Source organism: Dasypus novemcinctus, chromosome 2, assembly GCF_030445035.2.
Source record: "Dasypus novemcinctus isolate mDasNov1 chromosome 2, mDasNov1.1.hap2, whole genome shotgun sequence".
In the NCBI taxonomy this organism is placed as follows: domain Eukaryota; kingdom Metazoa; phylum Chordata; class Mammalia; order Cingulata; family Dasypodidae; genus Dasypus; species Dasypus novemcinctus.
The window spans coordinates 41,580,993-41,597,009 of NC_080674.1; the positions used below are offsets into that span (position 1 = coordinate 41,580,993).

The 16,017-nt window shown below is 42.8% G+C and overlaps 1 protein-coding gene across 3 annotated transcripts in view; it reads left to right on the forward strand.

The window, feature by feature from the left end:
* Positions 1 to 16,017, forward strand: part of EGFLAM (EGF like, fibronectin type III and laminin G domains) — a 193,417-nt gene that overhangs the window by 130,012 nt on the left and 47,388 nt on the right. For all 3 annotated transcript variants that reach the window (XM_058308035.2, XM_058308041.2, XM_058308048.2), the window contains exons 8-12: positions 6,509 to 6,630; positions 9,918 to 10,236; positions 10,871 to 10,971; positions 12,028 to 12,128; positions 14,271 to 14,415. In XM_058308035.2, the coding sequence (XP_058164018.1) occupies positions 6,509 to 6,630; positions 9,918 to 10,236; positions 10,871 to 10,971; positions 12,028 to 12,128; positions 14,271 to 14,415 (788 nt within the window). The remainder of the gene's footprint in view (positions 1 to 6,508; positions 6,631 to 9,917; positions 10,237 to 10,870; positions 10,972 to 12,027; positions 12,129 to 14,270; positions 14,416 to 16,017) is intronic.

Genomic DNA, 16,017 nt, shown 5'->3' on the forward strand with positions numbered 1-16,017 from the left:
ATACAAAAATGTACTCCCCCCCCACCAACCATGGAAAACTCCCTTGACCTCAAAACCTCTCCACCTACCATCCCATTTTCTCTGCTTTCCTTAAAGCTAGAGTATTGCGTTTTCTCAAATCACCATCTCCACTCTTTTTAACTTCCTACTTCCTCTTCAATGCACTCCAGTCTGTTTCTACCTCTGCTACCCATGTTAAGAGACCAGCGACCTCCATTGCCAAACATTAAATCAATCTATTAACATATCCTGTGCCATTATATTTCCGTTAAAAATGTTTCATGGTTAAGAAGTTTTTTGATACACCTGAATATTTTCTTAAGATAAATTCCCCCCCAAAATTATGGAATCAAATAACTCAGTCCCTTAATATATACTGTCAAATTATCCCACATGAGGATTGAATATATGTGAATATATATATACATCTAGACACAAAATAAGGGAGAGAGAAAAGGTTCACTTTTTAAGCCATATACTCTGATGCTATTAAATTATCAGTTGAAAAATGCTATCAGATGCTCAGTGAATATGACTAGTCTTCTAGACACTTAGAGCAGCTACCAGATGAAAACTGGAGTATTCCAACATACATTTATTTTTCCATTTACTATGTATGGAGCACGGAGCAAGAACATTTGGCTGTCATAGAGAAGAGGCACCATAATCCACTCACTCATTTATCTAACAAATATGTATTATGAGTGCCTGTTGTTTACATATCACCGAATTCCTAATATCAGCCACTATTTCAGTTGTTTAGACACGTTTTGTCTGTTTACAGTTTACACTACTCACCCCACCTCCAGTCTCAATGTACTGCCACAAAATGCTCTCAGTAAATTATTATTCATTATTCTCTGAAGTTACAAAAATTTCAAGCCTGAAATTTTCAGCTCACCATGATGAAAACATGGCCTTAGGTTTTCCTGCCGGTTCACAGCCACCTCATACATTATGCTTTTTCTATGCATCTCTGGCAGCAGGTGGCTGAGAAGCAGGTGCATAACACCTTGGTTTATGGCCATTGGCTTAACTATCTATAGTCCCATTACCTTTAGAAAAGGAGCTCTGAGGGAGGAAGACACAGTGGCTTATGCTTTGTTGACTGGTTTATGTTCTTCAAAAGCAATGCCCCACAGGGGCTAGGCAGAGTTAGCACTTCCTCTTCCTTTGTGTGTTCAAAGATAAAGAAACCAGAGAAGCTTTGAGGTGTGTCCCTGGAAATACGTGATTCCTGGGGTGCTGTTCTTGGGCTATGGTCAAATAAGTGTCTCTTGAAGCATGATGAATAGAAAAGAACAAAAATATCTGCCAATGGCTGGTAGGTAGAGCTACTCTCTGCCAACAATCCCACCCTTACCTCTATAGAAACACACCCCTGGATTAGGTTAATGCAGGTTGGAAGAAAAATATACAGGCAGGTAATTTGGATGCAGGAGAGGAATAATGGAAGCTACCCAGCATCTTTACAGACCCCCTGAGTTCCTGTGCTGCTAAGGCTGATGTTAATGAGACCTCATGAAAAACAGAAGCCTTACCTAGTGGTCTTCAGGATTGCAGCTGTGCTCTTGTGCCTACCCCTCAGTTGGCATATTTCTCAAGAAAGTGGATCCAATTGAGTTGTGTGGGCTCCATTTGGTTCAATTAGGAATGCATTTAGCTGCTACAGTTCCAGCCATCACACCCACCTTTACTCCCCAAGACAATAAAGTAGGAAGGAAAGTTCCAGCAGACTTCTACCTGCATTTTATTGACTCATCCCTAGATGCAAAGTAGGCTCAGAAATTGAATACTTAGCTTTTGTAGTATCTGTAGCAGATGTAGGTAGGTAAGGGTGGAGGAAGCTGGGATTGGAATATTTGCCCCTCCCTCTAATATGAAGCATCCCCTTGGGTAGATGTTCACACCAAGGCTCCTCAGAGGTGCTTAGTCTAGAGGTTACTGCTTCCAGCTGGTTTTGGTGGAGAGGGAAAACCAAAGAGACTAAATTCCTCCAAATTACTCCTCCTTCCCCTAGGTGCTCTGATAGATTAGCTTCATTCAGTTCAGAAATATGGGCCAAAGGCTTTGACTCAGCAACCACATTACTACCCCTTCCTCTGTAGAGAGGAGCTGAGCAGGACAAGGATCCAGCAGTGTTTAGAGAAATAACTCCTCATGCTTGGAACCTCAGGGGTAAGGAACAAGCCTTCCTCCCTAGTGATGACCTAAGAGAAGGGACTCAAAATACCACTAGGGGCTTTTGAATGAAGCTGGCTTCTGATAAATGATGATAGATTACAACTTCTAGGAATTATTATAATATTGAACATGTAGCTATACTCCCCAAAACACATAATTCCCAAGCTGAACGACCTTGTTTTTCTTTTTCATCCACGTAAGAAAAATAAAATGAAATTCCCTAGTTTATTTTTTAAACCTTGCTTGATATAACAGATGCCTGCAATATGCCTAAATCAAAAGTGAATTTTAAAGCCACGGAATGTTAATACTAGAAAGGACTTTGTAGTTCATCAAATCTAATCCCACTTCTTACTTTATTGGGAAATATGAGACCCAGGGAGGTTAAGGGACTTACACAAGATCACACTGGCATTTGTGTCCCTCTCCAAATTATTTGGAATCCATGACAAGAAATATTTGCAACTACACCATGTTGGTACATTAGAGAAACTCACTATTTATAGAAAACCCATGATGGCTTTATAGAAACGTAGGAAGTTTTTATAAAAGAAAAGTGATGCCTTCATTTATTAATAGAAATTTATTTAGTTTGTTTATTAGTTTTTCCTATAGGGAACTCATTTTGCATTCAGCCAGTGGTTTGGCTATTCTGGTTATAGTAAATGTCTCCTTTTTAATGTTCTCTTTTCCTAATTAACAAAGTGCCAAGTAGAAGGAGATAAGTCATACACTTTAATTATAAGAACCCCAGGGTACTGGGAGAATTCTTATCAATGGCTTGGGCTCCGCATTCTGTCCTCACTTAGAAATAGCATTGGTAAAAACTTCTTGTGAGCTGTTAAGTCTGAAGTCTGACTGGTGGGGCTGTCAGGAAACGAGCAGAGAGCTTTAATTCTAGGTCCTCTCTGTGCTCATTTTTTTCCTATTAAAAATGGGAATATCTATTAGCCTGGGTTATTGTAAGAGATAGGGAGGTTAAGGTGCTGCAAAAAGTATTGAAACACAGCCTCAGGAGTCCAGAATTCAAGACCAGTCCTGCCACCAATGAGCTGTCCCTCTAAGCAAACAGCATGGAACTTCTGAGCCTCAGGGTACTCCTCCATCACATGGACGGGTCGTGCTAGCTAATCTCTGTGGTCTTTCTACAAAAGTCAAACTTCTTTGGCTCTAAGTCTTTGTACTTCCTTATTCCTTTCCACACCCTCATCCTCCACCCTTTATTTCTCCAAACTGAGAATTAACCTCTAGCTTCAAGGAAATGTATTAATAAGGTTCCCATACAGAAGCAATTTTTTCCGAAGACCAAAGAACTTTATCCACCGGATAAGGTGTGCGTTATTTTACTCGTCAAAAAGAGAAGAGAATCTGGAATCATCATTTTCATTCTCATGGTGATATACCTTCATAGCTACAGCAATGTGTTTGTGATCCCTTCTGTAAAAAAAAGGCTGTTAGAATTTTGATAGGATTTCACCGAATCTATAGATTGCTTTGGGTAGTATTGGCATCGCAACAATATTAAGTCTATCAACACAGGATGCCTTGACCTTTATTTAGGTCTTCATTAATTTCTTGACATTGACTTTTTTTCAGAAAGGATATGTAAGATGAAAACTTATTTTAGGAAGATAATCTTGACTTTGGTGAGAATATGTGCAAGAATGGCAAGAATGTGCACAGGGCAAGAGAGAGTACCTGGGAGGTAGAGAACAGCCTTTTCTAGATTGAAACCCTCTTTCTTCATATGTGCATTATAGCTTTCTTTTATTATCATATAGAATCTTTCCTCTAGAATCCAACAATTTCAAATGTATCAGAGAGTCAGAGGTAGAAATAGAAAGAGAATGGACAGAGAAGAAAAATAGGATGATAGAAAAGTACAGAGATGAAACAAGACAAGAGAGGAGGGAGCTAGCTTTCAAAAGCTTTCTGTATTTAGTGTGTGTATGTGTGTGTGTGAAGACATCAGGCACACAGCTGGGCTGCCTGGATACAGGTGGCTTAAGAAAACATGCATACAAGTATAATTCTAGCATCAACAAGCTTGAATTTTCATCTGACAGGTAGGCTATTTTAAATAAAACTGTGGAGATTGGTGTAAAAGTATGAGAATACCACCTCCCCTGCATTATCCCACCTCCACTAATATGTGCCTGAACACCTGAGAACAGCTCCTTCCATCCTGCCTTCAGATCACCTGCTGACCACATTTCCCTCTTCTTGATGCAAGGTGAGATTTCTGGTCAGCATACCCACTGAAAGTGCTTCCCACAACTGCCTCTTCTGTTATTTGCTTCAGTCCATTTTCCATCCACATGTTATTTTGCTTGAAGAAGAAAGTGGTTTGCTTTTGTGAGAGAGGTGTTTGGCTTAGCTTATTCTGAAAGCAGAGTATCTTAAAATTCAGTTTATGTTTTTAATGTCAGTTTTCTTTTCTTTTCACCAGTGGCCCAGGTTTTGGATGCTTAATGATTAATGGGCATTAGGAACCTACAAAAGTCAGTTTTCCCTGAAGAGTTGTTGTTACTGCTTTAATGGCTGATGCCCTGGGGGTGTCCAGTTTAGAGAAGGCAACAAGTACCTTCACCTGCCCAAACGCTTTGGAAAGAAATGGGGCACTATGGAGTAGCACTTTGAGAGGCTTCCTCCTCCTGGTAGAGTGCTCCCTGTGCCAAGCCTAAATCAGGGCTGTTGAGGTTCAGTGGATTTTGTGTGTGACAACTGAATTAAAATGCTGATCTGACCATCTGCCAAAGGATAATGTCCTGTGTTGTGCCCTAAAGAGATACTGTCCTACTGAGATGGATGAAAATGATTGGCCCCCAAGATACTTTATAGGACACCCATTTTGAGGTTGTGGGAGTATTCACTCTATTAAAATGTCTCTTACTTGTTTTAAAGATTTTTACCAAAATATTTCATGTATCAAAAGTGTATGTATATATACATTAAATAATATTAATAGTCACATGTACTCAGCACCTATTCTATTTATTCATTTTTTAAAATATGTATTTCCATTTATTTTTCTCCGCCCTCCCCCCCGCCCCCGCCCCAGTTGTCTGCTCTCTGCGCCTACCTGCTGCACATTCCTCCCTGTTCTACCTCTGTGCCTCTGTTGTCAGCAGCAAGGGAATCCATGTTTCCTTCTAATGCATCATCTTGTCTGTCACCTCTTTGCGTGTGGCGCCATTCCTGGGCAGGCTGCACTTTCCTGCATGCTGGGCGGCTCTCCCCACAGGGAGCACTCCCTGCGCATGGGACTTCCCCATGCGGGAACACCCCTGAATGACAGAGCACTTCCTGCACACATCAGCACTGCGCATGGGCCAACTCCAAACGGGTCAAGGAGGCCTGGGGCTGGAACCGAGGACCTCCCATGCGGTAGACAGATGCCCCATCCACTGGGCCAAGTCCACCTCCCAGCAACTATTTTAGATGTTATGGATATATTGGAGAGGTTCTACATACCACACAGCATTCACATTCCTCTTCTAACATTCCCTGGGTATCTTTATGATTGTCATTTCTTACTTTTTTATTAAACTACATATATACATGTCCCTAAATAATACATTGCATTTGCTTATTGATGACATTTATACAAGTGGTATCAAACTGGATGTATTCTTTTGCAACTTGCATTTTTTGCATGACATCATGTGAGAATAATCCGTGTTTAGCATTAAATGCTCATTTATTTCCCCTGTTATATGGTACTCCATTCCATGGATATACTATAATTCACTTATCCATTCTCTTGTTAAGGTACACTAGGGGTGTTATTTGCTATTATATATAGCAAATTTGGGGTGTTCTTATGTGATTACAAATGCTGATGCTATGAAAGTGTTTTGCACATGACTCCTGGTGCATTGGAGAAAGTGCAAGACTTCAGGTTTTGTTAGTTGGAGTTGGATTTCCAGATCAAAAAGAATGAGTATTTCCTACTTTATTAAATGTTTCCAAATGCTTTGCAAAGATATTATGCTGGTTTACATTTCTAATAGCAATATATAAGAGTCCCCACTGATCTCATCCTTGGTAATATTTTTCATTGCCTGACTTTTACAATTTTGCCAATCTTGTCAAAATAAAATGGCAGCTCACTGTGGTTTTAATGGGCATTTCCTTGATTGCTTATGAGATTAAATAGTTTTCATGTTTTTGGCCATTTACGCTTCCTCTTCTGTGTTTCATTCCTTGTGTTCTCCCAATGCATCTTGATCCACTTAGGACAGCTATGTATATGGCTGAGCTAGGGTAGAAAATGGAGAAAAGGGATATAATAATAAGAGGTGTGCTGCTTTTCTTTACAAAGGCACTGAGGAAGCAGGAAGTGGCCACTATGGACCCCATTACATCACAGACATGGGAGTCAGTGATGATGAAGATGATGATGGATTTGAAGATGACTTAGATTTGGATATTTCCTTTGAGGAGGTAACAAAAATCTTTGCCATTAAAGTCCAGTTTGTTTTTCTTTTCTTGCCAAACAAGGCAATTTTGTCAACAGACCATGAACGTTTTACTTTAAACTTAAATTGGCCCATTTGCTTTTAATATTTATTTATTTCTCTGAATATTAGGCTCTAGGTGATCATAAATTAGCAGTAACTGAGTACCAACCATCAGAAGTTCCATAGACAGACCCTGCTACTGGCATCAGTCTAGCATAAACTATTTATTTTTTTTTTAATTGTTTATTTATTTTTTATTGACTTTGTCATAATATTACATTAAAAATATATATGTGAGGTCCCATTCAACCCCACCCCCCCACCCCCCCTCTCCCCCCACCCAACAACACTCGTTCCCATCATCATGACACATCCATTGGATTTGGTAAGTACATCTTTGGGCACCTCTGCACCTCATAGACAATGGTTCACATCATGGCCCATACTCTCCTCCATTCCATCCAGTGGGCCCTGTGAGGATTTACAATGTCCGGTGATTACCTCTGAAGCACCATCCAGGGCAGCTCCATGTCCCAAAGACACCTCCACCTCTCATCTCTTCCTGCCTTTCCCCATACCCATCGTCCACCATGTCCACTTTTCCCAATCCAGTGCCACCTCTTCTATGTGGACATTGGATTGGTTGTGTCCATTGCACCTCTATGTCAAGAGGAGGCTCAGATTCCACATGGATGCTGGATGCAATCCTCCCATTTTCAGTTGTAATCACTCTAGGCTCCATGGTGTGGTGGTTGTCCTTCTTCAACTCCATCTTAGCTGAGTGTGGTAAGTCCAATAGATCAGATTGTAGGTGCTGGAGTCTGTTGAGGCTCAGGACCTGGCTATCACATTGTCAGTCCAGAGATTCAAATCCCCTAAATATATCTTAAACCCCAACATTAACTGCACCTCCAGCACATTAGCATGAAAGTCTTATGAAGGGAGATCCCATCTGAGTCCAGATTCATCACACATAAACACCATTTCCAAAGAGGGGCCATCTGCCCTGGTAGTTAACCCCATCGACCATGACCATAACTCCCATGGGTCTCTTTAGCCCTCAAAGGAACCAATATCTGGGGGTTGTATCTGCTTTATCTGTCTCTCTGACTCTGCTCAGTTGTGCATGAGGGCAATCCTTCTGCCAGCCTCCAGACTCTTTTAGAAACTCGTAGCCATATAAACTCATTTCTCCTTTCCATTTCCCCCTTACTTTAGGTCAAACAGCATTTTAAAGTCATGGTATTTTATGTAGACGTGGCTATTGTGCTGATCCGCATTGAACCTTCCATATAAGGTCATTTTCCAGTTGCATCATCAGTTGGTAGTTGATAGTGGTCCCTCGTTGCCAGGGAGGCTCATCCCCGGGTGTCATGTCCCACGCTGGGGGGAAGGCATTGCATTTACATGCTGAGTTTGGCTTCGAGACTGGCCACATTTGAGTAACATGAAGGCTGACAGGAGGAAATTCCCAGGCACAATGTTGCTCTAGGCCTTGTTCTTATTTTAGGTTTATCAGCTCACAAGCATAATCATTAGCATCAGGGGCTCACTGTTGAACCCTCACTCCCTCCCGGTCCCCACCACTGTAACTGGGAGACTGTTGCTGTCCCCTAGGGACCACGACAGAGCACTACTGGCCAGGAACCCAGTACCCCCCCTGCTGTGGTTTTTAATTGTTGCCACTATGAGTATATCCAAACATTACCATGCACCCTGGACATATGTTCTGTACAGCTCCCTGTCAGCCATATATCACCTGTCATTGGTATCCCATACCAGTATCCCTCCATTGCCATTGTTGAAACACTCTGTGATCCAGAACTCCCCAAAATTTGAAGCCCAATATAATGTCATGGTCCCTTACTAGGGAATGGCATATAGCGATGGGTTTAAAGGATAGATAAAGAACTTGGATAAAGTTAGATAAAGAACTTAGATAAAGAATGTTGACTTGAAAAAATTCCACATCCTATCTTTTTCTTTTTTTTTTTTTTTCCCCCCCCCCTAATTATTCAGCTTTTCTACACAGGAGTCCTAGACCACAGCAATGTATATATATAATATACAGCACTCCCACACATCCACCAGAAAACCTTTTCCCTTCCACAGTGATACTCTTACGCCCTATTCATATCATATTTACTTAAAGTGATGTACAGAGTCTGAGACATTAGCTTTCTAACAAGGTAACATCTGTGCTTACATTATGGTGCATACTTTAGGATACACAGTTCTTTACATTTTTAGTTATCCTATGTTTTACATTATGGTTTACATTATCAGTCTGTCATCTCCTATATGTTATGGTGTAATATTACATGTTTTATATTCATCCTTGTGTACTCTCAAGAAACTCCTCTCTTACCCCCCATTTACTTTGGTTCCACACATTTAACGTCCATTTTCCCTTCCACCTTGGTGCCCACAGTGACAGCCAACCTCCGTTTCCTGAGGAGCCACTTCCAGAGATAGATGGAATAGTGTTCAGGGCCTAACTTGCTCAACTGCCCCAATGCCCTGGGAGCCACCCTTTCTCTCGAGGGATACAGTTCCCTCTATTTGATGGCATTAGTCCTCCCCAGGATGTGGGTCCACCCCCACTCTCACTACTTGGGTTTCTACCCCATGGTGTCACCCACTCTGGCAGAATGAGCATTTAGACATTCCCCAGGAGCCCGTCCTGCATCAGACCCTCCCCTCCGAGCATTCTAAACAGGTAACCCTCTTTATTATATTTTGATATGATTTTCTCGGCATTTTACTCTCCACCAACACCTGACCCTCTCCTGTGTTCGTATGCTACCCCTCCCTCCCCCCACTTTTGGGCAACGTTACCCATCCGTCCCTCCCCAGCCACCCTCAAACCCGCAAAGCCCCAACCAAAGGCAACCCCTTGCCCCCCTTTTATCTCTTCTTTGTCATAAACTATTTAGATTTCCCAATAAGTAAAATTTTATAAAATTAGTGTTAACAAGGAAATGAATAATAACTTGACAAAGTAATGCATCTTTGCAGTATTTTACCAGCAATGAATATATAGTATCAGTTTTAATACTGATTTTCTGAGTAATATGGGGCAAGGTACTTCAGATCTCTGAGCCGCAAATTCTTCATCCATAAATCAGGGTCAGTAATATCTGCCCCACCTACGTCCCAGGGTTTTTGTAAATATCAAAAGTGACCATATTTTCAAGTATTGGGCATCTACCCAAAATAGGGCACTGTGTTCTGTGTTAATCCTGAACACTTTTCCCCCTCTGACTTTAGGTTAAACCACTTCTGGCTGTCAAAGGAGAGAATAAGAAGTTTTTGGTGGAAACCAACATGCCCTCGCTGTCCAACCCAAAGGCCATTTCTAGGCTTGTCCCTCCTACCACAGCATCTTTCCCTGCAACGATGGTGGCTCCTCACACCACTCCAGTAGAGAGGAAGGGGAAGAATGGAGAGGATATGATGCCTCCGCTCTTTGAGATGTCTTGTGATGAAACCATGTGCTCTGCTGACAGCTTCTGTGTCAATGACTATGCCTGGGGGGGATCTCGGTGCTCTTGCAACCTGGGCAAAGGTGGAGAGAGCTGCTCTGAAGGTAGGCCCCCTAGAAAGAAGAATATGATGGAGGGGTGGCCCCATTTGGAGTCAGAAGGCAGCTTGACAGTCCAAATGTGGCTCCTTGTAGTCCTTTTCCTAAGACAAGTCCCTTCTTTCACATATTGGTCTTTAAATTAGCTATACGTGGCCAATTGTGAGGCAACTGTCATTGTTTCTAATTATGTAGTGTGTGCCATTTCTGTGTGTGCCAAACTTGTTGGAGTTTTGGAGCAATTAGTAAATCATCCCGACACCACTTTGGGAATTGGACTTTATTATTATGGCATCCTTACAGGAAAAAAAGCAGCTGAAATGTGCATGAGAGTTAAAAATGATAAAGATTAGACCAACAGATTTTATACAGATGTTCAGCTGGAAAGAGCGTGTCATTTGTCTTGAAGCCATTGATTTCTCTTCAGGGAAGCAAGCACCAATCTCCGAATGTTCAGTTTCTTCCTAAAAATGTCAGAAGTTCATAGTCTCCAAAAATGAGAGGAGTCGGTGTAAAGCAAACTAGTTTTAATGGATTGCCAGGGTTTTGCACCTGATAATATCCAGGCACTGTGTAAATTGAGTTTCTTTTGAAGAAGTGGAAATAACATTCTTTTGTGTGTGCTTTTTTTCCTTTTCAGATATTGTTATACAGTATCCTCAGTTCTTTGGCCATTCCTATTTAACCTTTGAACCTCTGAAGAACTCTTACCAGGCATTTCAAATTACTCTGGAATTTAGGGTAAGAGGGGTTAGCTGTCTGTTGAGTGCTTTTTGCACACCTTAATTCAGTACAATACTACATCGGGAGGGAGAGAGGAAGTAGGTAAGGTGATAAAAGGTAAATATGCCATGGGGTCTGTCCCTAAGCCAGTTCACAAGATAGCAGGAATGATGGGCATCTGCACACATTCATGGGAAGGATGGGTTTTGCATATGACTGAACTGTGGAAGCAGCTGTCCTGGAGGTTCCTGTGAGAAAGTTGGGTTCCCGTCAATGTGGTTCATAAAAGTGACTCTCCTACACCAGGGGTGCAGAAGAGAAAATACTTTCTCCATTCTGCAGTCTCCTTTCAAGGGAACCTACTTACTGTCTTCCTTGCTATGGCTGTAACTGAACAAATAGGAAAATTGCACTGTACACACCTTGGCTCAGTGAGTCCTCAGTAGATGCTGCGTGACCTGAATTCTGCCGGTCAGAGATCATTCAGTGAATTCAGGTTAAGTGATTCTGTTGGGTGGCTCAGACGACTTGAAAAGGTTTGGAGATCTGGAAGCAAGTCTCACCTGAGACCAGGGCCATAGTGCTGTGTCCACGAGATGACCTGTCCCAGTATAGGACAGCGGGTATGGGTCTATGAGCTGGACTGTGTGTACTGTCCTATTCTCCTGAGAGAAGGCAAGACCCATGCCTCCCTAGAGGAAGGGATGTAAAATAAAATAACGGGAAAAATGAAAGAAGAGAATGCAGTGAGTTTGCCCTCCCTATGACCATGGTCTTTGAGCATGGGCTTTCCCTGACGCTCTGCAGAGGGATCTGCAAAGCCGAGTAAAGAGCAGGTCAAGTGTGGAGCCACCTTCCTCTCACCTCACTGCCATTCTTCACACTGTTTATACTGCTGCCATTTGTTTATTGAAAATGAACTGGGTCTGGGTACCTGGGATGTAACTGGAGTCCACACGCTTGCCCCTTTATAAATGTGACCACAGAGGAGAATGCTCAAGTTCCATAGGTATGAGTGTTTCCAGATGGCACTTTCTGGAAGAGGAGATGCTTACTGTTGGTGTGTAATAACAGGCGGAGTTGGAGGATGGCTTGCTGCTCTATTGCGGGGAGAACGAACATGGGCGCGGTGACTTCATGTCCCTGGCAATCATCCAACGCTCACTCCAGTTCAGGTAACTCCTGCCAAAGGCCCACTGAGTTTTTATCCTATCCTACATTAGATTGTATTTTTATAGTCTGAATAAAATATATGCAGGATGCGCTCATGTAGAACGAGGAACAATGTGTATAAAGGGAGTGTGGACCAGTTTATTAAATACTGGAGTAGCAGAATTGCAGGATAAACTTGGAAACTTGAGTTCTGGGGCCTTGTAACCATTCATTCAACAGCAAGCACCTCTCCAGCACTCAAGTGTGCCAGGCCCTGCTCTAGATAGATGCAGCAGTGAGCCAAAGAGATAAAAGTCCCTTTTCTCCTGGAGCTTTAGTGCTTGGGATGGGAAGAGGAATCTTCTCCTTGGTCCCTTGTGGCAAATATGGCAGGTAGCCAGGAGGATGGCAGAGAGGAGATCTGCAGCCTTCTAAGGGCTCATAGAGGCTCAGACCCATTCCCGTCTCCCCTCAGTGGTGTGGTGGAGCGGTAGCCTCTCTCCTTTGCTCTGGTCATTTCTCCACAATTTTGGGGTGCAGAGTTTTGTGGAGGTGTGAGTGCTTTCAACACCCTCGTGGCAGTGTTCAGGGCACCCACTTGAGGATGACCAATCAAGGGCAGCCTGATCCTTCTCTCCACCGTGCGCTGGCACTCTGCACCTGCTGCCTGCCCTTCAGCAAATTAACTTCCCCACATCTGTGTTTGCTCATAGGGCTACTGTGAGGATTAAATGAATTAACTCATAAAAATGTTTAAAGCAGTGCCTGGTCTGTAGCAAGCACTCAGTAAGCATCAACTACTACTTTTATTATTATTTTAGCACAAAATGTACTTTTTGGTTACATTGGAGAAGACTATTGACAATACTACTTGGGCTATAAAATGTGCCCGCATCCTTTGCTAAATGTTTTGATCTGTGCAAGCTTTTTTTTTTCAAGATTTATTTATTTCTCTCCCTTTCCCTGCCCCCGCCTCCAGTTGTCTGCTCTCTGTGCCCATTTGCTGTGTATTTTCTGTGTCCGCTTGTATTCTCGTCAGTGGCACCAACAGTCTGTGTCTCCTTTGGTTGCATCATCTTGCTGTGTCAGGTCTCCATGTGTGTGGCAACACCCTGGGCAGCTCTCCTTATGGGGCACACTCCTCGTGCTTGGGGCTCCCCTATGCGGGGGACACCCCTTGTGCACAGCAGCACTGCACGTGGACCAGCTCATCACACAGATCAGGAGACCCTGGGTTTGAACCCTGGACTTCCCATGTGGTAGGCGGATGCTCTGTCCGTTGAGCCAAATCTCCTTCCTGTGCAAGTTTTTTGTTAGCCACTTTTTGCTCGTGGCTCTCTAGCACCTACTGAGTGATTCTGATAGGTTCCTCTGATAGTGAGCCAGTACCACAGTGCCTGCCTACCCTATGCCACTCCCTTAAGACCACGAGACACCTGAGACTCTAGGAAGCCATGGGGAGTGGGCTGCAGATAACACGAGACCTAATAAGCACAATGCCGGCCACAATTCCCTCTCCACTAGCAATCGCAGGATCCATGGGGAAGTGGCCAGTGGCTGTCTGGAAGTTGATCAGAAAGGGTTGAAATTCTGCATGCCAACCCTAGTGAGCAGTGGGCATCCCTGGGCTATAAGGCTATTGGGAAAAAAACAAGGGTATTACAACCATATGAGAACATCACTGCTCTGCCTCACTCGGGCCCCTGAACTGGAATCTTCCATGGAAACCACACACTACATTTGGGCACAGCCAAGCACAGATGGCAGTGCTGGCCAGCTTGCCAAAATGAGTGCAAAGACTTGGTTTTTAACATTTTATTAATATCACTGGGGAAATTCCCTAGAGAAATCCCTGGAAGCTGAGTGACTCATTATAATTCGCTGTACCTTGAATCCCCTTGGAGCATCTGGCATCTCTGAAAAGGAGCGAGAAGGCCTTAATTGCCCATTGTTTTCTAAGCCGCAGAGAAAATCAGGGTAAAAAAGGCCCTACATTTATGGGTGGAGTAAAAATAAACAGACCGAGGTCTCCTTCTTCTGTGTATAGATTTAAACAGTTCTGGTATTAATAAATGTAATGAAACAGATTGGCTCTGAAAGAAGCCGTTACCCTGAAAGCGAGCTAGTTGACCCAAGACTCTCCCATTCCCTGTTCTCCCCCATAGGTTTAATTGTGGAACTGGAGTTGCCATCATCACAAGCAAGACCAAAATCAAACTGGGGGCCTGGCACACAGTGACACTCTACAGAAATGGGCTGAACGGACTTCTGCAGCTGAACAATGGCTCCCCGGTGACTGGCCAGTCCCAGGTGAGTGCCAGAGCCTCACGCCCTGCCCACACCACCTAGCATCTGCCAAAAGCATCCCTGGGGGGTCCTATTGCAGAAAGCCAGGGCAGAGTGGGCAGGACTCGAGTTCTGGACAGGCTTGGTAGAGGCCTGTTTTTCATGGTCTATAAGCTTTGATCTACTCCTGCTACACTGTGCCACTCGAGGTACGCTTTCAGGGCACACATCTGTCCTGCATCTAACGAGGGCCAGAGTCAAATTTGCAGGCAGCGTTGCTAGAGGTGCAGAGGTACATGCAGCAGGTCTTGTGCCTTAAGACATGTTCTCTTTCTACAAAGACATCAAAGCTGGGGGCAGAGGAAGGCCCATATTGGAAGAATAGAACCCATTATTAGTGTCAAACACAAAGCCTGCTTTTAAGGCAAGGGTGTACCAGTCCTGTGGCTTTAGAAAGTAGTTTGAAAAATTCAGGGATAATTCATTCATCTACCTTTTTGGGGGGCCATAATTGTAGGAAATGGTGTGATAATTTAGCTGTTGGGCTACTCAGCAAATCACCTCTGTATTCACATATTTTCCAGGCTCTGAGCAATTTTAGGTCGTTGTTTAGAATAAACAGTTTGGATTAGCAACCTGCCAAGGAACCCGAGCCTGTAATTATAATCAGGCAGGTGTCTGTATTCTCTAAGGGAAAATGTAGCATGAAAGCCTTTGTGTATATGTATATAGCTTCCTCTCTGTCTGTGCCCTTCACTACCCTTTGCAGGCAAATCATGTTATATAAAGGGCCAATGCTTGTTGAGCCCCCCCTCCAAATAATGAATAGAATAAAATCTCATTAATTTGGACCCCGATAGTTCCAAAGGAACAAGAATCCAAATACAGTGAATGTGAACCCAGGGAGATCACTTAATGTACCTATTCCTAGGGAAAGAAAAGGCAGGATAAATAAACTGCAGAGTCATGTAAATTCCAGAACAATGGGCCTATATAATAAAATGAAGTTAAATAGAAATAAGGAACTTTTGACGTTGGGTCCAAAATACTAACATGAAAATGGAATAGAGAAGCTATAATAGAAGCAACATCTGTGAAAATGTCTTATGGTTTAAAGCAGAGAAGTTAAGTAAAGGTTAACAAATAGAGCAATGTCATGACAACAACAAGATAAAGAAAGTATAGACTGCATTAGTGGAGTCATAGCATCTAGCATAAGGAAGGTAATAATCCTATTCTATTCTATGGTGATTCCAATTTTCTGAGAGAATTGATTTCAGATTTGTGATCACACTGTAAGAAGCCCACAGACAAACTGGAGCATATTCATAGGGCAACCATCCTAACAGAAAGATGAGTTGAAATCCCTGGAATGACTGATTGCAGGAGAACTGTTTAGTTTGGAGAAGAGAAGATGAAGGAGTGAATGGTAGCTTTTCATCATAAAGTCAAAGGGAGAGTCTTGGAGAATAAGGAATTACCCTGTGGATCCCCAAGGCTGAAGTCAAAAGGGGAGAGCCCCGGAGAGACCAATTTTAGCAATAGACTATCTCAGGAAATGATTTCCTCTCCTTAAGGCCATTCAGAAAGTAACTTAGTTAAACATTTTGGTAGGGATATAAAAGG